Below are 27,304 nucleotides of genomic sequence, written 5' to 3'. Positions count from 1 at the left end.
AAAATATTGAATAATAATGTATGTTTTTAAAACAAAAATTAATCTTCACTAAATATGTTTGTTTCTTTAAGCTTCAAATCAATTATGATCTTGGAAATCTCATAATACATATTCTCCAAGCAAGAAACCTCGTCCCTCGAGACAACAACGGCTACTCCGACCCCTTCGTTAAAGTGTACCTGCTTCCCGGTAGAGGGTGAGGAATCAAATAGTGTCTTCTGAGTACTGCATCCCCTGGTTTAAAAAATAGTGATGCAATATCTGCTAGTCTTAACTTTAAGATTTTACTATCATTTCTTTAATTTTACCCACATACCATATTTATTTATTTATAACTAGTAGATAAGGTAGAATTTAAATTTGTAATTAAGCCTTAATGTGTTCTAGGAGAGCCTTTGATCATAATAAAACCTGCCCTGATGAGAGAGAGCACAGCAGTGATTTGATTCTGGAAACTACTCTTGCTATGACCAATCAGACAGTCTGTAAAATCATTTAAAAGATTAAATTAAAAGTCTAAACTCTGGTGCCAGACTTATATGTCCTGAAGTGTTTGTCCTGGAATATCGCTGAGGATGGAGCATAGCAAGCCCAGCCCTGCTACTTCAGACCCACCCCGCCCCTGGTGGGAACACGTGATGCTTGGGTTTCATGCGACCTGGCTACAAGTTCTGGTAAAATGGAAGTCTCCTGTGGCTTCTGCTTGTAGCTGGCCTGGAGATCCAGTGTCTGGAAGAGTGCCTGCAAAGAGAGGCAGCAGCCCGTTAGCTAGGCAGGCCTCCTTGGATATGCAGCTGAGAGCATGGGTTCTGGAACAGCTGTCAGGAATAGAACGCATGCCCAACGAGTGGACCAGTGGAGGCTTTGGGACTGTGAGCTGGGGAGATGGACCTGGTATTTTCTGCAAGTCTTCCAGCAAACTCAGGTTAAAGTAACAAGAGCGGCCTTTGTTTTTTACTATGTATGTAGTACCCAGACATTTTATCTGATTTATTATGCATTTCCTGCCTCCACCTCTACTTTTATTAAAAGTTAAAGGTCAATGACATGTCTAGGTCAAGGGACTAACAGAATGGATTTAGTTCAAAAAACTAGTGTAGAGAGCTGAGATTTTGAATCCAGACAGCCAACTCCAAAAGCCTGTGACTTCAACTACCTGTTTATTAATCAGACTGGCAAAAATGCAAAATCAGCCTGGCCAGTGGTGATTTTAATTATAAAATTTTAGATAAAGTTTGACTCATCTAAATTATCTAATTTTCAACATAGCCATAGCATACTTGTTTTGTATAATTATAAAAACATGTTAGTATTTTTTCTTATGAATTTTTCCCCTTTGAAATATATTTCTTTTGTTAGTTGATAAAAACATCATCAAACAGAATTAAGTTTTATGCCAATGCCAAAAGACCCTTTCATTTAGATAAAGTTTGACTCATCAAAATTATCTAATTTTCAACATAGCCATAGCATACTTGTTTTGTATAATTATAAAAAACATGTTAGTGGATAAAAAACATCACGGTGGATAGAGCATCGGTGCAGAACACAGAAGCCCCTGGTTCAAAAGCCCAAGGCCACGGGCTTGACTGCAGGGTTGCCGGCTAGAGTGCAGGATCGTCCGCTTGATGACTCAATGTTCAAGGACTTGTAAATTAGTATTTTATTTTATAGGACACGAGTATTAGTCAGTATGCTAAATGTTCATTGATTAGTTGATGTATCCTTATTTGTATGCATATTTCAACCAAGTGTTTTAATTTTTTTTTTTTTTTTACATTGACAGAGAGAGTCAGAGAGAGAGATAGATAGGGACAGACAGACAGGAATGGAGAGAGATGAGAAGCATCAATCATCAGTTTTTCGTTACAACACCTTAGTTATTCATTGATTGCTTTCTCATATGTGCCTTGACTGCAGGCCTTCAGCAGACCGAGTAACCCCTTGCTCAAGCCAGCGACCTTGGGTCCAAGCTGGTGAGCTTTGCTCAAGCCAGATGAGCCCGCACTCAAGCTGGCGACCTCGGGGTCTTGAACCTGGGTCCTCCGCATCCTAGTCTGACACTCTATCCACTGCGCCACTGCCTGGTCAGGCTCAACCAAGTGTTTTAAAAACACTAATAAATTAAAGAAAAAAAAATTATAGTTGAAATGTTGACTTTGGTAAATAAATGAAAATTGTCTCTGAATCTGTTGTGTGATATATAAACTTCATATAAAGCAAGTGTTTTTTTGAGGTATTTAATTTTCACACATAAATGCAAATTGCTGTCTTCTGATATATAAATCAGTTCTCAAGACGGCTTCAAAACAGTGATTTGAACTGAACAAATTGTTACACCATATGTGAACAACTTTTATTAGCCAAAGTAGCGTAATGGAATCATAAGTAATCAACAAAAATTTTGGACCGGTAACTTGAAAATTCTGGTTATCTTTTTGTTCATTTTTTTAAGTTTAATTTGCGAACTGACATTCGAATATTACTTTCTACTGGGAAATGTTCAGTTCTTGTACCCAGTAGAGAGAGTATTAGAGTGACCTCCCATATACCCCCATGACAGCTCCAACACTTACTTCCCAGCAGCCATGTCTCCTTTTGTCCGCATATAGACCTTCATACAGATTATTTTAAAGTAGATGGCAACTATTGTAACTTTTTTCTGCAAATATTTTAGCATATATTTCTAAAATAAAACTCACTTCAAAAATAATCATAGTATCACATATAACCATAATAGTTTTTAACTTTATAAATAATTCCTTAATTTCTCTAATTGCCTCATGATATTTTCCCAATTGGTTTGATGACCTAATTGATATTTATAGGACATTTTATTCATAAATAGCAGAATATACATTCTTTTCAAGTGTACATGGGACATTCACCAAGATAACTATGTTCTAGGCCATAAACAAACCTCAACAAATTTAAAAGCATTCATATCATACAAAAGCATGTTCATAACTCTAGTTGGTGTGTTTAATCAGGATCCAAACTGAAGTCATACATTGTACCTGAATCTACTCTGTAGTAATTATATCACCACAGGCAGATCACCAATTCTTTGAGATTTAGTTTCCTGATTGATGTATTAGTTATAACTCTAATTTGGCTACATGATTTAAACATGGGTATAACAACAAACACTTCGTGCTGCCTTTGATTGGAGTCATTAGACCCTCAGTGTTATTTAATCACAATGTAATGGGATAAGAAGAAATCATTGCCCAAGGTGTATCTCTAATTAACATTGGCTAGTGAATTTTAAAATAAAAGTCTTTTATTTTCCATCTTTAATAATATCCTGGAGTATCACCTTTTAAACAATATAAGAGTGCCTATATTTTATTTATTACAGGATTATGTTTCAATTAGACTATTGAAAACTTGAAGAACCAGAAAGGGCAGGCAGGTTACATAAATATGTCAGTTTATTATGGGATAACAGGGTAAGGTGGGAATTAGAGTGAAATGAAGAATGAGTTTCCCTCCTAACGCCATCCTCATGCAGTTTGTCAAAGAAAACATTTCTCCTTGGTGGGATTTGGCCCAAATGCAACTAACATGCTGCTCCTATTTAATTTCTAGCCCTTTATTAAATTACTCATAATTATTACATTAACCAAGGCCTTGGGGCTTTATTGCACTTGTGAGGTATTATTTTCATTTTAGTTTTAAGATTATTTTTTGCCCCATGTCACTTGTATGTTATGGTATAGCTCCTCTAATTATTATTCTCATATTTTCTTCCTGATTTCTGTTTCTAACTTTTTTCTTTCTGTCTTTCCTACTTCCTGTGGTATCCTGCACTTGTGCGCTTGGGATCAATGCAGTCAAGTCATGGTTGTCCAGAATGCAAGGTAGAGTTGGTTCTCTTTAATGTCAAGCTATGCTGTACTGTCTAGAGGTTTGTTTTATGTTTTGTTCTGTTTTTTTATTTTTTGTGTACAGACACCTGCAGTTGAACTTGGGCTGCAATTTTTATTTTTTCTATATCTTGATATCTGTTGAGTTAAGCTAACAGAAACTTGTTCCAACCACATTACTAAGTAGCTTTAGCACAGTGTAAAGTAGGACATAGGAAACTAGAAAATATTTAAAAAACAACCCTGGCTAAAATGCTTGATTGGTTAGAGCATCATCTCGATACACAGAGGTTGCAAGATTTGATCCCCGGTCAGGGCACATACAGGAACAGATTGATATTTCTCTCTCTCTTTTTCTCTCCCTTCCCCTCCCTTTAAAATTAACAGGTAAATTTAAAATCATTAACATTTAAAAAAAGAAATTGTTAAAAACATAGAAGGGTATGAATAAGAAAATATCACCCTGAAATTAGATATAACTAAAGTTTTATTCATAACTTTTACACAAATTTATGTAGCTTCTTGTGATAATCATGCCTTAAGTTTTCTTGAGTCTTCTGTTACAAATAAAAAAATCTAGAGTCATTTTGCAAAAGAAGTTGACTGATCTGGATGTCTGGTTCTAGGTGTCCATCTCATCCTAAGACAGCTGTTGTCTGGTCTTTATCTCTCCCTTAGACCCTTATATTGAACCATTTCCATGCCTTCTGCACCGCAAAATGATTGCTGTGCAATATAGAAATGCCATAATCTGCCCCTTTTAGTGCATTAGCAACAGCATATGAGCATTCTTTGTTTCCCAATAGTCAGAAACTGTTTTCTGATAGAGCTCATAACAGGTTGCATCGTTACATTTTCAGTTAAGACTATCTCTTGATCCCTAGCCAAAAGCATTCTCTTGCCCGTCTCTTTCCATTATAAATTAAATGTAGTATGTAGTTGGGAAGAATCTTGTGCCATCTGTAGCAATAGGATGAGGGTAATTTTAATCCCACCCAGAATATTAATGGTATAGGATTTGTTTTTGTCAGTTACATTGAAATTTGACGTTTTAATTAACCTGACAAGCTGTGCTCAAAAGAAGCTGTTTCTGATTTTTATAGACAAAAAATTTAAATATTTTAAAGAATAAGATTAGTTACTATAGCCTTCCTATTGCCCAGAAATATTTTTGATCCCTTGAAGCCAGATAATTATGGCAAATAGTAAAATATGATACTGTGAAAGGTCACTTGTTATGACTGGCTTTCTCATGTCGGGATGACATCCCAATCGCTCAGACTCATGTGCAAGTTAGTTGTTTTAAAGAGATAATGTCATTTTAGAACAGATATTATCAATCACTTTATTCAGAACCTTTCTATCTTATACCCAGAGAAACTGGGCGGGGGATGGGTAGCGAACATTGTCAGAAGGACAATAGGTATCTATATTTAACTTAGAAGAGAACACGTTTTATGAGTGTAAATAATAATTGAAATAGTCTAGGTTGTGTTGGATTACAATTTAGAAGATCTGACAATCACTTTTTTACCATATCTTTCATTTAGAAGTCACTTCCATCATCTCTGAGTACTGTCAATATGAGAATTTAATGACAAGGTAATGACATTTTAAGTTAGGCTGAAGAGGCCAGTGAGTAAAGACTAAAGAATTGGATTTGAATTTCAGCCCTGCCAAGCACAAGTTGTGAGGTTCTCTAAAATTCTTTCCTCTTCTGCTAGATAGGACTTACAATAGCCCCCCTCCCAGGCTGTTTGTGAAACACATGAGTAATACAACAAAGTGATAAGCATCATGTATGGTAGTTACTAAATTCTCAATAAATGACTGCTTATTAAATAAATGCTGAATAAGCTTCATGTAGCCAATGCTCAGTCATCTCTGTGAAAAATAAAGAGATACAGAATGCTTAGGCCACTAGATTATAACAAATTATTTTACAATAATACTACATAGAAAACTAAACATCTTTCTTTTCTTCAATAATAAAATGTAATACATCCATTATTTTTAAAACTAAAAAATATAGATCATAACTAATAAGCATTTCCTGGTCCACTTTTCTAGTCTTCTTCCTTTTTCTCTTTCTACTCTCTGATCAATACACCCATAAGCTCAGAAGGCCCTAGTGTCAGCCAGATGAGGCAAAAGAAAAACAAATAAAGAGCCTAAAGAGTCGACAAACTCCATATTTGTCCCTGGATAATTGAGGAATAGAAATAAGATTATCTGAAAGATCTCATTCTGGTTTTCTCTCATTACACTGTTGGACAAAGTAGATACTGTTCATATTCATGAGATCTTGCTACAGCTGAAGCTGATTTTAGCTATTGTGGTGCCGGTAAACCTGATACCTGACAGGACTTTCTCTAAACACCATCCTTAGCGTGATTTCCTACATGACCTATCTAAAGCAGACCCTGATGTTGTATTTATTTACAAGTAGAAGGCCAAAAATTATTTTATTGCAATATATTTTAAAGTGAAATAAAGCACAAGAATGTTATAAGGGTGCATTCAAAAAACTTTTTTTAGCACAAACTGCTCCAGACACTGCACTGAGTGCTGAGGTTAGAGTTAACAACACGGCCATTGGCTTTGACCTCAGGAAGCAGAGAGGACAAAAAAGTGATGCTCCATAAACAAACTATTGCATAGAAAAACAGAGCTTGTACGGTTGGATATGCTCTGCACATCTTTCTAACCTAAAACAAGACTAATTTAGGAAAAATTATATTTATCAGACATATACTTTTGCATTAAAGAGGAATATGTATATATTTCCAGTAAAGGAAAAACAAATAATTTTTAAATGAGGACCTAAAGTATTTTGAATAATTTTATAAGGATCAAGTACAAAGAAACCATCATATTCCATTCTTCATTCTCAGTATTTATTTTGAATTAAAAAAAAAAACTCAGAGAACAGATTTTAGCTGTCTTAAGGTAGGATAATTGTATTTTAAATACTTTTTTCCTTCCTGTCTTAAAAGCATATCTGACTGCCCAATAATAAAAAAAAAAAATGAAAGAGAGGCCCTGGCCGGTTGGCTCAGTGGTAGAGTGTCAGCCCAGCCTGTGGAAGTCCCAGGTTTGATTCCTGGCCAGGGCACACAGGAGAAGCGGCGGAGGACAGCTCCATGGCCTCTGCCTCAGGTGCTAGAATGGCTCAGGCTGCAACAGAGCAACGCCCCAGATGGGCAGAGCATCGCCCCGTGGTGGGCATGCCAGGTGGATGCTGGTCAGGTGCATGCAGGAGTCTGTCTGCCTCCCCTCTTCTAACTTTGGAAAAATATTTTAAAAAAGAAGAGAAAAGAAATTAGTCAAAATTAATAAATTGACTTATTATATTGACTCCTCATTAGAAAACTTCTCTGGGTATTAGATAGGGCCTGATTGTCCTTAATCTTCCCGTAAGGCAATTTAGTGTGTTTACTAGACAAGGAAGAAAAAAGAAAATGAGTTCCAGTTTTTTTTTCAACCAGAAATTATGCTCACATTTAATCCCCCTGCTCATAAATCCATAGAATTGTGGCGTTTGCAATTGTGTAACGTGGCAACACAGCCCAGTGAGATCATGCTCAAGATGGTCAGTACATGATAATTATTAAAAAACGAGCATTACTACAGGAATGGTTTTGTCTGGTGGTTTCTGTGTGTCATGAAACTCAAGGGCAAAAAGACCGCAAAGGATTTCATAGGCATTTACAGGGGGCAACCAGGGATGGTGGGGGGGGCTTAGGAATAAGGTGTCTTTACCTCTGTTAATCCTAAAGGCAGTCGATACCATGAGTCTGGAGAGAATTATAGAATCACAGTAACTAAAAAGATTAATATACTCTATTAAAATGACATATAAATTTTTCCCAAACAACCTGGTTTATTTGAGTATATCTAGGAAAAAATAAATATTTACAGTAATTATCCTTAATTCTATAAGGATATATCATTCAGAATTTTCCTAGGTAACTCTAAAAGTTACCTACTTTTTTAATATGTTATATGTACACTAACATCATTTGTAATTTATACTATCTATATGAAATATGTATATTTAATAAGAAATATGTAAATTCAAATTGACATAACGATCTTTAAATCACAAGAATTTAAAGAAGATGAATGAGGCACTTCAAATAATGAAGCCTGCAATTAAGAAAATCGGTGGCTTATTCACACTTCATGGTGAGCCTAGGCAATGGCGTTTATGTCACATACGTTTAGGAACATCCAGTGTCCCTGTGTTTGAACTGTAGTCCTAAAAATTCATAACTATCCCTTCTTCCCAACATGCCTTTATTCTTCAGTGCTTCAGTTGTTTTATCTATAAAATAGAATAATAAATGATACCTATTGTTGTTTTATCTATAAAATAGAATAATAAATGATACCTACCTCATAGACTTGATGTTAAGATTAAATGAGTTACCACATTAAAAGCATTTAGGACTGTGAGATAAAGTAAGCATTTAATAAATGTTAGCTGTTTTTATTTTAATGTGCTCACTTTATAAAGTGCTTTTCATTTGTGAATCATATAATGATATGTCAAAACAATTAAGTCAGTATTTCTCGGTAGGAAAGCACAGCTCCTCATACAGAGTCAGCATTCAATAGCTTTTGCCAGATGTGTTGAAAAAATTACTAAAATATGCATGTGAAAAATTATACCTATTTTTCATATTTATAGATTAAGGAAAGATGGTAACTAATACATCCTTTTTAAGATATTTCAATAATATGGACTATTTATATATATATATATATATGGATGTCTAGAAATTTAATGAAACTATGAGTTTGCACTTGACACTAAATTCCATTTTGATATAAAATATTTTTCAGAACTTGAAAAAATAATTTAATTACTGTTCATTATATTATGAAACTTATCTTTAATATGTATTTCCCATGATCTCATCAACTTGATATCAAAGTATAAAACAAATAAAGACTTTAAAACTCATACTATTATTTGTTTTTCTCCTAAGCATACCTGACTAGAGAAATAATCATGAATTCTAAAGTAACACAAAAGCTAAAACATAAAATATAAAAGGATATAATTTACTAAATTAATTTAAAATTTTTATTATAAAATATTTAAAACTTGCTGAAAATTATAGAAAATAGTTTAACACCCATGTTGTTATTATCCAGTTTTATCAAAACTGAACATTTTGTTATATAGACTTCAGATTTTCTTTTTAATAAAAAACATTTTACAGGTGCTCCTGAAATGCTCTGAAACCATTCCCCTGTCACCTGACATAACCTCTAAATGGAATTTAATATCTATAATTCCTAAGATACTTGTGATGTTAATATGTTTGTTGTACATAAATACATGTATAGTTATAGTATCATTCTACATGATTTTAACTTTAAGTTATTATAGTGTACTATAGTTATCTTTCTGCAATTTTTGCTCAATTTTTTAAGATACATCTATCTTAATATATGAAGGTATATTTTATTCATTTTAACTTCTGCTTACTGTTTCATTGAATGACTATATGTGTTTATTCATTATCTTATTAACATACTATTAGAAACAGTGTTGTGGTGAATGTTCTTGAACAAATTCCTTGCACACTATTAGAAGAATTACTCTAGGGTAGAAGTAGAATAAATCAAAGTTAAGTCATCTAAGTGTTTGGGTGCATAAATTTAAACTTTTCTAGATATTGACAAATTTATCTTAAAAGTATGTGTATAAATTTATACTCAGTCTAAAATCTATGAGAGTACCTCCTTTTTTAAAATCACTGCATATACATTTCCCAAAAATTTTTGCAGGGACAAAATTGTCAGATCCTGTTATTTTTGTACATTCCTGTGGGTTGGTCAGGAGTCAGAGACTGCTGCTTTATTTCTCAAATCCAATTTAAGATTCAGTTAACATGTACTAAAGGGTGAGGTCTTAGGAAACATAAGTTTAGTGCTTCTCAGTCTGGTCTACATATTAGATTTATCCAGGAGATTAAAAAAATTCTGATGTTCCAGCCTCAGTGCAGACCTATTAAAGCGGAACCTCCCGGGGGGGGGGGGGGGGTGGCAGGGAAGTGCTAGCCTGGTGCAGGTTGTCCCACCTTCCAGCCTCAGTGCAGACCTATTGAAACGGAATCTCCGGGGGGGGGGGGGGTGCAGGGAAGTGCTAGCCTGGTGCAGGGAAGTGCTAGCCTGGTGCAGGGAAGTGCAAGCCTGGTGCAGGCTGTCCCACCTCCCAGCCTCAGTGCAGACCTATTGAAGCGGAATCTCCCGGGGGGGGGGGGTGCAGGGAATTGCTAGCCTGGTGCAGGCTGTCCCACCTCCCAGCCTCAGTGCAGACCTATTGAAGCGGAATCTCCGGGGGGGGGGGGGTTGCAGGGAAGTGCTAGCCTGGTGCGGGCGGGGGGTGGGGGGTGCAGGGAAGTGCTAGCCTGGTGCAGGTTGTCCCACCTCCCAGCCTCAGTGCAGACCTATTGAAGCGGAACCTCCTGGGCGGGGGGTGCAGGGAAGTGCTAGCCTGGTGCAGGTTGTCCCACCTTCCATCCTTGGAACACAGATTCCTAGGTGATCTCAATCTGCAGTCAATTTTGGGAATTACTGCCCTTGCATATGGCTGATTAAAAAGAAAAAGAAAAAAAAAAAAGAATAAAGCCAGGGAGAGAAGAAAGGTATTTGGCTGCTAATCCATCTCTAAAAGTCAGTTGTGAGGTGAAGCCTGATTCTCAGTAGCGTCTGTAGAATGGATAGGTATGGTAGGGTGTGAGAGGAACAGCAGACATTCCAGGACACGCAATGCTTGCGACCAGGAATGCAGCAAGAGTTCTGTCTGCTCGTGGCTGCAGACAGAACAACAGGATCGAGTCCCTGTGGAGACAGGTAGCTTGTGAAGTCCAGACTCATAGTCTGACTCGAGAATTTCTGGTGCCCACCAGAATTAGTGTTATCTAGGGCCTGAGACACAAACATAGTCAAAAACTTTCCGAAAAGGCAAGGAGGATTAGAGAAAGGCCTTGTCTGTGTGGCTACCATTGGCTCGTGGCAGAGAGCAATAATTCCAGCTGTAGATGTTCTTTCAGAATGAATTAGAATAGGTTTTAGAGATGTTATTTTTAAACTTTTAAGATATAAGCACCTAACTCTTGCTCAGAGGGAATGGAAAAGTCAAGGATAAACTCAAAAGCCCCATTTGATAGAAGGAAAAAATTGTCTTGGTTCACCATTTGCAACATCGATTGATAAAAACTGAGAATTTATATTTAATTAAGTTGCTTTATAACTAGAGTATCTTCCTTTACTAAGACTGTCAGAACATACTATACTTGAAACAAGTTCATACATGTTCATGGAATCTCATCAATACTAACAGTCATTTTTCATCCTTTCTTCAGTCAAAATAATTACTGTTTTTATAGAAAAAAATGAATTCAAAGATCATTTGGCATGGCTGACATGATTAGATGCAAAATTATTGGATAGTTAATACCTGATTATTATTTGCAAGGCAATACTGATGTTATTATATGGTTCATGTAATTATCCTGCATTCAGGAAGGAGTAGATTTCAAAAATTAAAGCATCATTAGAACACCAAGAGCTTTCCTTCAAAAACACTACTCTAAGACAAGTAAACCTAAAAGCATCCAACATTTTAAAATTTTCATTGTGCATGTAGCTTGAAATAAATTTTAAGACATAAGGATGATGAGATGATTGCAATATGATTCAAAACAAAATATCATCATAAAATGTCTCATGCCATTCAGGTTGATTATGAAGTCACCAGTTAAGGTGAATAATCAAGGTTACTCTTTCTTTTCTTCCAATTCAGTGCTGAGTACAAAAGAAGGACTAAATACGTTCAGAAAAGTCTTAATCCTGAGTGGAATCAAACCGTAATTTATAAAAGTATTTCCATGGAACAGGTATGTAATGATTATTTTTTATGTGACCTATTTAAGCTAATATAAGAATAGTAATAGAAAAATTATTGAAGGGCTATGATCTTGCATTCTGAGCAAAAAATATACAAATAGAACAGGAAGAAGGCATCCATATGAAATAATTATAAATGAGTTGTCTTTTGAAATAAAGTTTATTATTTACTCTCTACAAATATGGGTTCTTGATTTTAAAATGTTAAATTTACCTGCAGAAATAAGGCAGTGCTACTATGTTTTTTTTAGCAATTTACCAAAATCAAGAAACTATAATCCAAATACTTTATTTAAATAACCTAGCCAGTTTTGCATCCTATGAATCCCATGTACTTAATAGGTATATATAGTTTCTAATTTCTATTTTTAAAGATGGGGTAGATTAACAGAAAACTAGTAAAATTCACAAAATATTGAGGTCTCATGGATAAAATGCTAGCTTAGACTCCAAAATCATTGATATTTTACATAATATTTAATATAAACCCATGTAGTTTTACATAATATTTAAAGTATTTTTACATAATTGAGAAGATTTCAAGGAAGAAAAAAAAATGAATCTATAATATAAGTAAATGAGAAGTTACAGTGAGAAATGAGGTGAATGACAGTTTGATTTGAACTACACAGCTCAAGAAGAAAACACTGGAGGTGACAGTCTGGGATTATGATAGATTTTCTTCCAATGACTTTCTTGGTGAGGTGAGCCTTTGATTTCCTTTCCTTATTTGCTTTTGTTGTAAACTACCAACTAAAGCTTGATGTAGCCTGACCAGGTGGTGGTGCAGTGGATAGAGCATCAGACTGGGACACGGAGGACCCAGGTTCAAAACCCCAAGGTCTCCAGCTTGAGGGTGGGCTCATCTGGTTTGAGCAAGGCTCACCAGCTTGAGCCCAAGGTCGCTGGCTCGAACAAGGGGTTACTCCGTCTGCTGTAGCCCCTGGTCAAGGCACATATGAGAAAGCAATCAATGAACAACTAAGGTGCTGCTACGAAGAATTGATGCTTCTCATCTCTCTTCCTGTCTGTCCCTATCTGTCCCTCTCTCTGTCTATCTCTATCTCTATCTCTGAAACAACAACAACAAAAAGCTCAATGTAAAGCATGCTTTTTTAAGTTTATAAGATAAGCACTTTTGGATAAAGTCTTTTGGTGCATAGAATTTATTTTCTGATTTACTCTGAATAAATGAATAGCAATTTAAGAAATGTTTTTCTCTTTCCATTTGATGTTCTTTATAGTTAATTTGCTAGATGAAATATTGATTGTTTTGATAAAAAAATAATTGAGCATGCTTTGAATCCAAATGATTATGTTAAAAATTATAGATAAATTTATTATTTTATAAAATAAGCTGGAAGGAATTTTCAGGGCATTTAATAGTTATTCTTTAATAAATGTATGAATGACTTGATGTGACATTTGACATTCTTATTTCTTTCAAGTATCCAGAGAAACATTCCTCAAAATATTTTAAGAAGCAAAACTAAAACAGAAAACAATAAAAACAGTTTTATATACATTCACAAGGAATATAACTTAAACATGAAATCTGGTAGAGTAAGTCACATCTTGTGATATCTTTTTCTGTCTCTCATGTTTCAAAAATACATATTTTGTGTAGTGATCTTTGTTTGGAGCAGAAGTTATAAACTATTGCTTAAAATATTAACTCCAAAAAGATATAACACCTAGAAAATGGCATCTTTTTGATGGAGACATTTTTTTAGGCTAGGTCAGTCTTTTTCAGTCACCCATCATGGACCAATCCACTAGAAATTTCGTGCTGATCAGCAAAACAGTTAACCACCCTGATGTTTTATGAAAATTATAAAACAGTGGTCATAGTCAAATTCACTTATGCTCAGGGTGATTCCTGCCTTAGGGGTCCCTGAAATAATTATATTTTCACTGGACCCCAAATGTAAAAAGTTTGAAAACCACTGGTCTAGGTGACACAAAGCCTTGTTAGATTTCTCGATTCTGTACCTTGTTTTTTCGTCAGGCAGTGCATTTGACCTTCACCTGCAGGCTCTATTCTGGTACAACCACTTGGACTAATCTTTTTTTTTTTTTTTTTTTTGTATTTTTCTGAAGCTGGAAACGGGGAGAGACAGTCAGACAGACTCCTGCATGCGCCCGACCGGGATCCACCCGGCACGCCCACCAGGGGCGATGCTCTGCCCACCAGGGGGCGATGCTCTGCCCCTCCGGGGCGTCGCTCTGCCCCGACCAGAGCCACTCTAGCGCCTGGGGCAGAGGCCAAGGAGCCATCCCCAGCGCCCGGGCCATCTTTGCTCCAATGGAGCCTTGGCTGCCGGAGGGGAAGAGAGAGACAGAGAGGAAGGAGGGCGGGAGGGGGGGTGGAGAAGCAAATGGGCGCTTCTCCTATGTGCCCTGGCCGGGAATCGAACCCAGGTCCCCCGCACGCCAGGCCGACGCTCTACCTGGACTAATCTTGATCTTAGACAGGACTACTCTAGGATGTAGTGTTATATGACTTAATGTCCCATTTCAAAAAGCTGACTTATTGAAATCTTTATAATTTATTATAGTACATGAACTTAGAGCATATCTTCATTTTGCCGGTTTTTATTTCTTTATATCTCATCAAACCTAAGGTGCCAGCAACTATAATATGCACTGTTATTGTTATTTTTATTAATTGGATTTATTTGGATGACGTTTCATTATAGATGAACCACTAAGAAAGAAAAAATACTGCCAATTAAGCATGACAAAATTCTTTCTTGTCATAAACTGTTAGTTAATATTAACATAATATTATAAAAAGAATGATGGATGTGGAACCAGGAGAAATGTGATATAGTCTCAGGTCAGCCCACAATTAGGTTTACTTATGAAGTACTGTCATTCATCTGGTAAAATCATATCATGGATTTTGTTAGTTATATCCCTATGTCAGAAGTGAACTAAAATATGTTTTAAAATAGAAGGAATAAGTTAGTAATTGCAAATTATTAATTATTTTTTAATGTGCCCCTCTTGTACCTAAAATGAAAGACTCTTCAAAAATGATAACCAAGTCAGGGACTAGAATGTGTCCATGTAACAAAGCTGTATTTCATGGGATTGACTTTTCATTCTACCTTTCTTACATCATCATCAACATATTTAGTTAATCATCAGATTTTATACAGTTTAATTTAACCAAACACTCATTAAGTATCTAGTAAGCACAAGTTGTTATTCTCAATATCATAGGTGAAGAAAAATAAGGATGACAACTTCATTATTCTTGGGTTTATATTCTTGAATAAATTTCAGGTTGCAAAAAAAGGTAATGAATTTATTCTAGCTTCCTTTGTAAATTTTATTGATTTATTATATACTTTGTTTCAGGTTTTGATTGATCTATCCAGCACGTCTCACCTTGATAACACTCCAAGGTGGTATCCTCTCAAAGAGCAGACTGAAAGCATTGATCATGGCAAGTCGCATGCCAGCCAAAGCAGCCAGCAATCCCCAAAGCCATCCGTCATCAAAAGCAGAAGCCATGGTATCTTCCCTGACCCATCCAAGGGTAGGAGATATTTCAAGTAGAAAAAACTTTTGGTTTTTTGTTCACTCAGTATTTTCTTAAATATGAATGCCTATATATTGAGTATATTTTGAGGATTGAATCCTATTAGAAAGTATTTAATATAATATTATAGAAAGAATGATGGATATGGAACCAGGAGAAATGTGATATAGTCTCAGGTCAGCCAATGATTAGGTTTACAACTTTGTGATCTTCACCTCTCTGATTCTCCATTTTTCAGCCTGTATAATGGAGAAGCTAGGGTTATAGCAGCTATTAATTCTTTTCCAACTCTCAAAATCCATGATATGATTTCACCAGATGAATGACAGTACTTCATAAATAAAATATAAAAAATTCTCAAGTTCATTGACTAGACATAATCATCATTATCATTTATACATATTCTAATTATTTAAAAGCCTGTTTTTTCACAGGTATGTTCCTATGTATTCTATATAATATAAATTACATATAATTCTGCATCTTTATTTTTACTTATCAGATCAAAAACATTTCCCCATTTCATCAAAATAATTGGTATACTGAAATTTACTTAAACCTTTCCTAAATATTGGACTCATGCTAATTCTATGATTATTTAAAAAAAACAACTAATATTTTTTAAATATCAACATCATACATTGTGTTAGGCAATATCCACAGCATTGCCATTTGAATGGAATTTTTCTTTGGAAGGTTCATTACCAATTACCCTACAACACAACATTAGTCTTCATCATAAACTGAGTTACCACCAATAGGTGATAACCATGTAGTATCTTACCTTGATATGCTCAACTATTTAAAAGTATTAAATACAATTTTTATATTGGACTTAAGTATTGCTTGCTTCTTTCTTTTTTTTTTTTTTTTTTTTTTTGTATTTTTCCAGATTTAGAAGCAGGGAGGCAGTCAGACAGACTCCCACATGTGCCCGACCAGGATCCACCCAGCATGGCCACCGGGGGCAATGCTCTGCCCATCAGGGGCGTTGCTCCACTGTGGCCTGAGCCATTCTAGCACCTGAGGCTAAGGCCATGGAGCCATCTTCAGTGTCTGAGACAACTTTAGCTCCAATGGAGCCTTGGCTTCAGAAGGGGAAGAGAGAGACAGAGAAGAAGGAGAGGGGGAGGGTAGAGAAGCAGATGGTCATTTTCTTGTGTGCCCTGGCCAGGAATCGAGCCCAGGACTTCCACACGCTGGGCTGATGCTCTACCGTTGCGCCAACCTGCCAGGGCCAGCTTGCTTCTTTCTTCTCTCAGAAAGTATATCAAAATGAAAAATGGGTCTTTGCCCATTAGAAAGGAATGGATTATAAGGGCAAGTATTCTAGAAAATAGGAAACTGAACCATCCATGTCCAGTAGGCCACTGAATTGATATGATAAACCTCTGACTACAATGAGTACTGTATTACTTAGGGATGAGTTTTATAGATCATTTATGGATTCTACTTTGTCAGATCAATGCTGCCCTGATTAACATTCTGGAAGATCAGTAGTTTAAAGACCTCTCTCTTTCTATGTGTGATTGATATATACATTCTCAAAACCCCTGAGACAAGGATTCTACAATCTTCACTTAATATGTCTAAGGGACTCACATGCCTTCATCCAAGATTTTGCTGCATTTTTACTTAAAACAACTCTTGTGACAGTGTAAACCTATTGTTTCTTACCTGATCTCTACTAGAATTAGGAGAGTTGCTTGACAAAACTATAATGTAGTCTTTAATATAAGGCTAGTTAGAATATATATATTCCTCTTCTTAAATTTACCTCATCTCAAGATTATTACCCATTTGCCTTTCCTCCCAAAAATTGTTTCCCAGATGTTTAATCACATGACTGTATGGTGAACAGTTGCATAAAAGAGCCCAAAAGGAAACAGATTAACCTAACTCTTAAGACAGTATCCAATTATGTGAGACCAAGCTTGACAGGAGGAATGCTGGGGCAACGCTGACTCACATTTTGTCCTTTTGTAATCAGAGATGCAGGTCCCCACCATTGAGAAATCCCATAGTAGTCCTGGGAGTTCGAAATCCTCCTCTGAAGGCCACCTCCGCTCCCATGGACCATCTCGCAGTCAAAGCAAAACCAGCGTCACTCAGACCCACCTGGAAGACGCAGGGGCAGCTATAGCGGCTGCGGAAGCCGCCGTGCAACAACTCCGCCTTCAACCAAGTAAAAGACGCAAATAAGTTCCTCAGCATGGCAGCTTAATGTTCATCTGTTGCCTTTCTTTCCTGCTGTCCTTTCCTGTTTGCTTTCTGTTTTTGGCATACCCTGCGCACTCTGTTCTCTGTCCCATTGTCTGTAAGAACTTCAATACATAATTATGCTCTTCTTATTTAGATATTTTTAATTTACATAGACTGCAGTAAAACTGGCTGTTTCTCTTTTGTCTCCACCATCTGTCCGACCTGGCTCGTGGTATTTGGTAGTCATGTCTGTGATGTTTGCAGGAAAACAGTGTTGTATGTCCTTTTTGTGTGCATTGAACTATCCTTTAGATTAGAATACAGGAGATACAAGCACAGTGGCCGCCAATTTTCCAGGCATTACACCAAAAACACACACATACACACAAGTATTTAAAGCAGATTATCCAGGAGATCCACTCATTATAAACACTCAAAGGTTTGAGGCAGTAGAGTAATGTGACCAACAGTCTAGTTCTAGAACCTAGGGGAAAAAGCCATTTTAAACTTAAAAACATTAATAGATTATGCATGTGAAATGTTGTGATTTTCCATGTGGGAATGTTTATAGACTTTTGAAAAAAGAAATCTGTGAAGAAAACACATTTCTTACATTCTCAAGAAAGTATATAATATTAATATATGTGTAAGCATATGTGATGAGGCCATACAACCTCGTTTAAGGAGCACAATTTCCAGCAGAAAGGATCCATTCTGCTGGATCGTCCTTTATATATGATAACAAAGAATTTATAGGTTATTTTTTTCTAACCATTGGAAATCCTTTGAAAGTCAACATATCAATTAAAGCATATCAATTTACCCATCATAACTGCTGTATTTTCATTTAATTAGTGAAAACTTAGTCAATTTATAAGCAATAGGTATAGGGACTTTGTAAATGTCACTTCTAAGAGGCATTAGCCAGAAAATGGAGAAAAATTCATGTTCTCCCCATTTCCCAAAGTCGTAATTTCCAAAGAAACAGCCAGTTTTAACGCCCTTCAGTGCTGTGCATGTGGTGTAATTTTGGCATTTGGAAACACAACTTCTTTAAGTATAGCAAAAGATCACTTCTGTTTGCATGACTTACATTTAAGCTGGTTCCATCTGAGGATACATACTCTGGGTTTCCATTTCACCTACATTGCGACAGCAGCACATAAAAGCGGTCAGTCTAATCATGCCAGGAAGCAGCACAGACACAGCATAGCAGGAGTCCTCCCCATTCAAAGAACTCAGTCTGATAATCTGCCTCCACCAGCCAATGGCAGCCACGACCAAAGCCAGCTAGCCCTCAGGAAGGTGATGTCTGATGGACCAGTCAAGCCAGAAGGAGGTGAGCAGAAAGGCGCGATTCAAAGCACACAGCAAGAACATTCCCCAAATTTAAAGCCCTCATCTTTTCATTTTTAGAGATTGTCTGATGAAATATGTTTATCTACTTTTTAATGTGCTTTTGTGGGCATGGTATTTCAGGACGTCATCTTTACCGTCTAAGTCCCCAGATCAGTCCCATAATATATTGACTACAGTGATTTGTATTTTTCTATGCAATGGGCATCTTCTAATTTTTGTTGGGAAATAGATTAACAATATTCATATTGCAAAATGGAATGCATGCTACTAACATGATCTGTTCAAGCATGACTATAAATATGTTGCATTGTGATAAAACTTTAAACTGCTCATAATTTGAGTTAGCATACCAGTTGATATATAGATCAGTCTTTGTTGCGTATCATTTCAAGTGTAACTTTTTAAAAATTCAGTGAATTTTGGAACTTCTTAGAGGAAAGTAAGGAAAAATTGTTAATGCACTCATTCACCTTTACATGGTGAAAGTTCTCTCTTGATCCTACAAACAGACATTTTCCACTCGTTTCCATAGTTGTTAAGTGTATCATGTTGGGCATGTGAATATACAAGTGCCTGTGTAATAAATAAAGTATCTTTATTTCATTCATAAACTACTGGGTTCTGAGCCATTGTTATATGATGCAGCCTAAAATGAGTGTGTCAGTTTTTGCTTTCTCATTTGATTCCTTGCAATAGGGTATTTATAGTTACTGCTCCATTGTTAGTAAGAGCTATAATGATAGAGCTTTTGGGGACAGACCAAAGTTTCATGTTGAAAACATTATAGGATAGAAAATTATTTCCATATAAAAGCACGAGAGCTTCCATCGACATGTGAATAAGTAGTGGAGTCGGGCTGCTCTTCCACTCTTTCTTTCTCCCACATCTGATCTACTTCACAGTCTTCTCAGGTTTCTGGATAGAGGAGGACATACTCTGAGCCCTTATTCTGAAGATACATCTGGACTTAAGTCCACAGCTTTGTTCAGAAAAGAAAGCAAGTTTGTATCTGTCCCTAACTTGACCCAGCATTTGTGGAATTTTCCCCAAGCAAGAGTGCCACTGCCGGTGACAGGAATCCAACAAAGGTGATAATAAGTTATCTTCAAATTTAATTCAAAAATACAAAGTTTAAAAAATAGGGATAGCAGTGTTTGCCCCTTTTGTCTCTTCTAGCCCTAAAATACTTGATTTTATCATTCTATACTTCCTACAAAATTCTACCCTATAGAATTTCTCTTTATTCTCAGAAAATTAAAAAAAAAAATTAATACGTTCTTGTTCCAAGTAATCAGATATTTAAGGGCTATGAATGATATGTGTAGCAGTTTGGAGGGCAAACCACTGTGATGAGTTTTGAATTAGCCAGGCAATCAAGGAAGCAATTAGCCTACATATTAACATAATTTTAAATATGCCCAATTTATAGATTAGTACCAAAGCATGAATTTCTTCTTCTAGTTATCCTTACTAGTATTTTCCAAAAGTACTTAGAATTCCTTCTCTCACCCTTTTTTTAATCAAATAAGTTTTGTTGATTTCTTAATGGATTCATTTTCTTCCTTCAAATCTTTCACAATTATAAATATCAAAGTAGTTAAGTGCTTCCCTTATTACATTCTATATTTAATTGTCATGATTTAAGTATTATTTTATAATATTCTGTCTGATTTTTATCTAGGCATGGTTATTAAAATCTGTAACAAATTGTTTTTAATCCCCTTTTTTCAAATAATGCTCTAATGGATATTTTTATACACTTTAAGTGCAATGACTGAATCTTGAATCATCTTTTATTGAAACTACAATCAAAAGGAAATCAAGATACCATAGTATGGATTCCTGTTTAATTTTTTTCTAATAGATGATAAAGAAAATGCCCTGCTTTCTAAAATGTAAATATATCCCTGTTCTAATAACTGTACCAGGAATATAATTCAACCATGCGTTTTGCCAACAACTAATGGCAAACATAGGATATAATTTATATAAAATGCCATATAAAACTCAAAGAGAAAAGAATTGGTAAGATATATAAACATATAAAGAGCCATCAAGTTTGTCTTCACTAACTGTAGAAATAAGTGTTAGTATTAATTTTAAGAGACTTGATAAAAATGTTCATTTCAAACCTCATAATCGAGTTTATATAATCTCATCTGCATTCTGAAAATAACACTCTGCATTGAAATAATTCTTCATGTTGTTCAAAGTGTTTTGTCACCATTTTCTCATTTTATCACACCTCGTAGATGAGGTATCCATTGCAGATATTTTCCTGAGTAAGCAATTAGAGAGTCACAGGGCTAGGATAGAAGAACACAACAGCTAGAAATTTTCAAAATTGGCAATACAACCCTTGTCCTGTTACCAAGCCTCTGCTCCTTTGAAATCAAACTCTCCTGATTTCAGTAAAAACAATTGTCATTTACTTATTGATTTCTCTCTCAAGTTCCAGAGGTTGCTAGAAATGATGGTGGATACAATTTAAACTTGCTCTACCTATGTGATCCTCCTCTGTGCAGGCTGATAATTAAGCTGCCACAAACCAAGACAATAAAACCCTCCCTGCACAAGGGTCGTGCAGCAGTGAGCAGAGTCGACAGAGGAGGCTCTGTGTACATCTGGAGTCGTTTCTGTCAAGGTGACGAAATTGTCCCTAAAGAGCTTTTCAAATATTTTATTCTGAGCTTTTCAGCAGATTTCTGTTTGAAGTAGCATAAAATATGGGTCAGGCAAGAATTAAAGAGTGAGCCAGAAGGAATCTTCCTCTCCCTCCGGGGTTTAGTTGCATGCTCGGAACCTGAGGGGAAAGAGTAGACAGATTGTGCCAGATCATCCTGATGCCGAAACAACTCTTGTTTCTATTTGGAAATCCTTGGAGTTTTTTTAAGTGAATTATTTTGTTGAACACAGGCCCTGTCATATTAGAAAGTGTCACCAACTAGGAAGAGTGTTTAAAAAGTAGTTATTTTTTTAAACCGTACCAAAATAAAAATAAATGGAAGCATTTTTAAAATCTTGAAAATGAACTTATTTGACATCCACTGTATTACATTTTAAGTGCAGTTTGAAATTCCTGATCTATTTTTGTTTGATACTAAGATTTTGGGTACATTTTTAGTTTAGAACCAGTAACACAAGGTGAATCGAACTATCCCTCCACTCTGACTGATGAAGAGCTCTTGGGATGGGTTAGTCAGAAGATGAGTTGGTGAGTTAGCTGTGTGAGAGGCTATGACTGAGTTCCTTGGTGGGACCAAATTGTAGGAGAAAAGCATGAAGCTACTTTCACAGACCGCTGCTGGAAACTCCACTTTCCCTAAGGCTCATTGCGGCACCTGTCAAAGAAGAGCTTCATATTCTCACGTTGCCATGGGGAGTCTTACTAGGCCATCACTCTGTGGGAGCTGCCGTCTTGGGCAAGTGGTAGTGGGAGGCTGGGTTGGGAAGCAGGGCGGGTCCTGGGAGAGGAGGGAATTATTACAAAAGGTATTAGCTAATCAGTATCTCATTCTCTTCAAACCAAAGGTAGCTGGCCACTTTCAGTCAGAAGGTATTTAACATTCTGTGGTTATGGAAAGGTAGGATCCAGAAGGGAAGTCAAGGAGAGGAGAAATCAGAATGAGTTCCTTTTGAGGTGATGTCTTCAATAACATTGTAACAGGTTAATAAAAACCAATATACATTTCTCATTTCAATGTGTTTGTAAGAAAGAAAGAAAATCTTGGATAGATTAATATAAAAAGAAATTGAAACTGTAATGATTGAATACAGCAAACATCCAACAAAATCTGAGAGAATTAAATTGGATATCAGCTTTCAAAGTTCTGTCTACTTCTTGGAAGCAAGGCTTTTCTTTGGTGTCTGAAGATCAAAATGATTTTTTTCTAAAGTTCTGTTCTTTAAGGGTTTCCATATTTTCTTAGAATGATTGATTATGCATTTTCAACTCTTTCTGTCCTCATTTAACATTTATTGTCAGAAATATCTCTGCTATACATGCAGAGTCACAGGCAGTAAATGAATAGCTCTGACCCTATGATGCTGTCTCTTGTTTATGGACCTTCAATCACAAAGGTGAATCTACTGACCTACCCACCAATGGACACTTTTGTTCTTTTCCAGTAGTAGACATGAGTCTGCACGGAGCCATCACACATCGTATGTCTGAGTCACACTGGGGACTTATATGTTCATTTCATGTGACATGGTAGCAAAACCTGCTGGCCTGAGTATCAGACTTGTCTTCAGTATGCTGTGCTTTAATTAGAGGGTTTAGTTGTGGGCCCATGTGATTGGATGTGACTATTAATATATTATCTGAGAAGAGGAGAAAGGCCTCATTTTAACATGCCAAAGTCCCTTAAATATTATTTATGATGTCTTTAACAAAGTTAAACTTAATTTTTAAAATGCAACTCATTTTACTTTGGAGTCAACAAAATTATTTTTAAAAAGTTAATTTATGAAATTGTCACCAGGGAGCAGAACCCTGTGGAAATGAGATAGACAAGTAAATGCTGATGGAGAAAATAAGAAGCATGGAGCATGAGAAGGAGGCGGGGGCCTGTATGGGGCCCTGGACGAAGAGTACAATGTGAGCATGGAGCAGGAACATTATCACCTGGGTTGGAGGAATCCTGGAACCTCAGGCAGAGGAATTCCAAAGGCATTATCTGGCTACTTACGAGTATTGCCTAAATCCAAGTATATTACAATCCATGAATTTCTTTTTTTTCACTTTTCATTTTCATATATTATATTATATAAAAGCATGATATTTCACTCATTCTTCATTGTATAAGATAATTTTCTGAGGGAAGGGGAACATATGGATATGGGATGGGAAGAAAGTAATCTTCATGTGTACCAAGGCAGATTGTGAAACTATCCTTTTTGCTTTTTATTTTGTTACTGTGTGGAATGTGTAAATATGTAATTAATCATTGAGGAGCCACTTATGGGTTTTATGAAAACACTAAAAATACAGAATTTTGAATGGAGTGTTTTAGAACAAATAGGAATAATGTATATATATAAATATAGTTTAATACTTTAATACTTAAGAACTGAAAGATAAATTTTAATTAGTTAAATTGGTAATTTGAACAGAAATGATCAAAATGCTGATATTGCTATCACAAATCAAACAAGAACAGATAAGTTTTGAGAAGAAAATGTTTGATAAAAATTAGAAGCATGTATCCCTATTTTTAAGCATATAAGAAAGACAGTAGAATAAAATTTCTGCTGTACTTGTTCTTAGAAGGAAAATTGGCTTTTCTGCATTACAAACTCAAAACCACATTATTTAACATTCTATCAGTCACATTATATTTAAATCCATTTAAAATGAACTCAGAATCTACATATAAAGATAAAAATAGACTTTTTATACTATATTACTGGAATTTCTATATTAAGTAAATAACCTTTGAATTACTATGTTGGCTTGTCTAGTCAATTATTAATGTACAAGGAAATTTTAAAAACTTGATATAGTGAAGACTCCTTTTGGGGAAGAATTTACATTTTTATGTCAGCATATCTACTTATTTGCTCTAGGTTTCTGCATATGATAAAGTAGGTTTTTAAAGCAAGAAAGTACAGACAAGCAAATTGCTATGATACATATACTTTGTAATTTATATTTTATGTTACTAGAGTTTTGAAGTTCTGGTAAAACAAGTTTTGATGAAGCTTTAAAAAGTTAAGCAGGGTAATAGTATCAATAATAAATCTTTTCTAGAATGGCTAACTTCACTTTTTTTTTAGTATAAAAATAAAGTAAAAGACACCATAAAATAATTTTCATGTATATAGTGGTTAAGATGATTGTCAAAAAAAGTTACTGCTAGTTGGTTTCCTTTCATTTTCACAGATAATATTTCATTTATAGGACTGTAGTTCTAGACCAGTAATTCTCAGTGTGCCCATTGGCCCAGGCGATTCCCCAGACCCTGTAGGTATCCACAAGGTCAAAGAACTCTTCAGAATATTAAGTTGTTATTTGCCTTTTTTACTCTCATTTATTCTCAACTGCCCAATGGAGTTTTTCTTCATTTACCTAAATTGTCAGGATATCATTGCTTTGATGGCTAATGAAAATATAGTTGTCATTTGTGTTTTAAATTTTTTTAAATTTTGAATATAGTAAATATTGATAGATATAACTCACATAAAACAGTTTTTAGGGGAGTTCAGTAATTTTCAAAAATGTTAAAAGGGTCTTGAGATCAAAGCTACCACTCTATACATATGTATACTCATAATCTTTCTTACAGCTAAGGACATTGGATAATTAGAGGTTTCTTCCAAAATATAATTATCATATTTGTCTCTAAATTTTGTATGCCTTATATCTGTTAGATTGCATTTCAGAACCCCTTCTTTCCTTTCTCATTTAATGTTAATTTATAATTATTAAGGTAGACCAATAGTAATTTTCCATTTTATATTCTTATTTGGAAATTATACAGATTAAATTATGATTATATGTTATATTCATTATTTTTTACTTTCAAAATCTGATTGGTAAGTTGCCTATCAACTAATCAGGCTGTTCCCAAACTAAGGTGGAGTGAGAAGGAGTATTAAAATTTATTAGAAAAACAATGTTTTATAAATTACTTGGCTTTTAAATTTTTTTGTATCTTCTCTATTACTGGACCAACCTTTATACTGCAAATTAATTGTGTTGGCAAAAATAACAATAGAAAAACTAAAGATCATCACTTTGATTCAAAGTTGAGGAAAAATTGTTTTACCCTTTTCCAAATTCTTGATCCCTAATTTTCAGGTATATAACTTAGCATGTTTTTAAACAATTAAAACTAAAAAAAGAATTCTGAAAATATGTACTTATCATTTATAGAAAATATATGAATTACCTACATTAGATGTTCATCACTATTTACATTCATACATATATTTTGTTTATTTTTTTTGATGAATATTATTTTCCAGACCTCTTTAAGGTGTTAGTGATACTGCAGTAAACAAAACAGACAAAAATCTATTGTTTCTGTGAATATGTCATACTAGTAGTGTTTATTGAATAAGCCCATAAAGGAAACATGAGAAGAATTATGAGGAATGACAAAGAGTTAGTTTTATTTAACTTTCATTGGGATTGAAAGAGAAAAATGCAATTAGTCATTGACTTAAGTTTATTTGCAATCAAACTTAACCATGTTTAGCCTGACCAGGCAGTGGTGCAGTGGATAGAGTGTTGGACTGGGACGCGGAGGACCCAGGGTTGAAACCCCAAGGTTGTCAGCTTGAGTGTGGGCTCATCTGGTTTGAGCAAAGCTCACCAGCTTGATCCCAAGGTCGCTGGCTTGAGAAAGGGGTCACTCTGTCTGCTGTAGCCCCCTGGTCAAGCACATATAAGAAAGCAATCAATGAACAATGCTTCTCATCTCTCTCCCTTCCTGTCTATCTGTCTCTCTCTGTCCCTGTCACCAAAAAAACAAAAAAAACAAAAACCCAAACTCATAATCATGTTTAGAAATACTTGGAAGTATATTTTATTTGTTCTGCTCTGATTATCACTAATAATCTTTATAGACCACTGAGATACAGTCACTACAGAAGCAGAGAAAGAATTTGAAAATGATTTATTTGGATAAAATATAGAGATTAATGAAAGTAGAGAGGTTAGGTCCCTTAGGATTGGACACATCTCTATCAAGTAATTGTCCAAACTCCTCTTTACCTTGTGGCTACTGATTACATTTAGTAATATAAAAAATACTATTTAGTGTTTGTTGTAGTATTAGCCATATAAAGCAGTCTATTGTTAATTTGTATATGTTTATACTGCAAATATATCTTTATTTGAAATATATTTGAGCAGTTTTATATAAATGAAACTTTGGGTTTCATTTAAGGACAATATATATATTTTTTAAGGACAATATTTTTTATCTAAGTATTCGTGATCTAAGTTATCAGTTTCAGGATTATGTAAGAACATTTTTCAAACCTATTTTTATAGTTAGTCAAAAAATATGCATGTTTTACAAGAAAACTGTGAGATAGAGATACTTCTGTTTCAAAGAATAATGAAAGGAATACTGTATTGAAAAATTAAGAGTTGCTACTTGATGTAGACCTTGAAAGTTTTTTCTTTTAAATATTATTCTCCCTCCTATTAACCATTTGAAGATAGAAATCTTCATTGTGTTGCAGCAGTTGTGCTAGCATCCTTTAGCACAAAACCAAAACTTGATATTTGATAAATATTTTGTTTGTTCTATTTGGACATAGCTGGGATTATATACCCTAAATTTATTAAAGATAATATGGATTTCTTAATTTTTATGAAAATATCTTAAACCTTTTTTATTATTTCCTTTGAAATTTTGGTCCCCACTTAAACTGTATTTACTTT

General features: G+C 35.1%; 1 protein-coding gene across 2 annotated transcripts in view; it reads left to right on the top strand.

Moving 5' to 3' along the window:
* PCLO (piccolo presynaptic cytomatrix protein) overlaps window positions 1-27,304 on the top strand; it is a 455,471-nt gene that overhangs the window by 371,682 nt on the left and 56,485 nt on the right. The window contains exons 15-20 of one of the 2 annotated variants that reach the window (XM_066354350.1): window positions 72-196; window positions 3,837-3,863; window positions 11,692-11,785; window positions 12,428-12,499; window positions 15,162-15,342; window positions 17,336-17,530. In XM_066354350.1, coding sequence (XP_066210447.1) covers window positions 72-196; window positions 3,837-3,863; window positions 11,692-11,785; window positions 12,428-12,499; window positions 15,162-15,342; window positions 17,336-17,530 — 694 coding nt within the window. The remainder of the gene's footprint in view (window positions 1-71; window positions 197-3,836; window positions 3,864-11,691; window positions 11,786-12,427; window positions 12,500-15,161; window positions 15,343-17,335; window positions 17,531-27,304) is intronic. The other variant, XM_066354349.1, reaches the window with a different exon arrangement.

The sequence above is a fragment of the Saccopteryx leptura genome, chromosome 12 (genome assembly GCF_036850995.1).
Source record: "Saccopteryx leptura isolate mSacLep1 chromosome 12, mSacLep1_pri_phased_curated, whole genome shotgun sequence".
NCBI lineage: Eukaryota > Metazoa > Chordata > Mammalia > Chiroptera > Emballonuridae > Saccopteryx > Saccopteryx leptura.
Note: the sequence above shows the minus strand (reverse complement) of the source record. Positions and strands in the feature narration are given on the sequence as shown.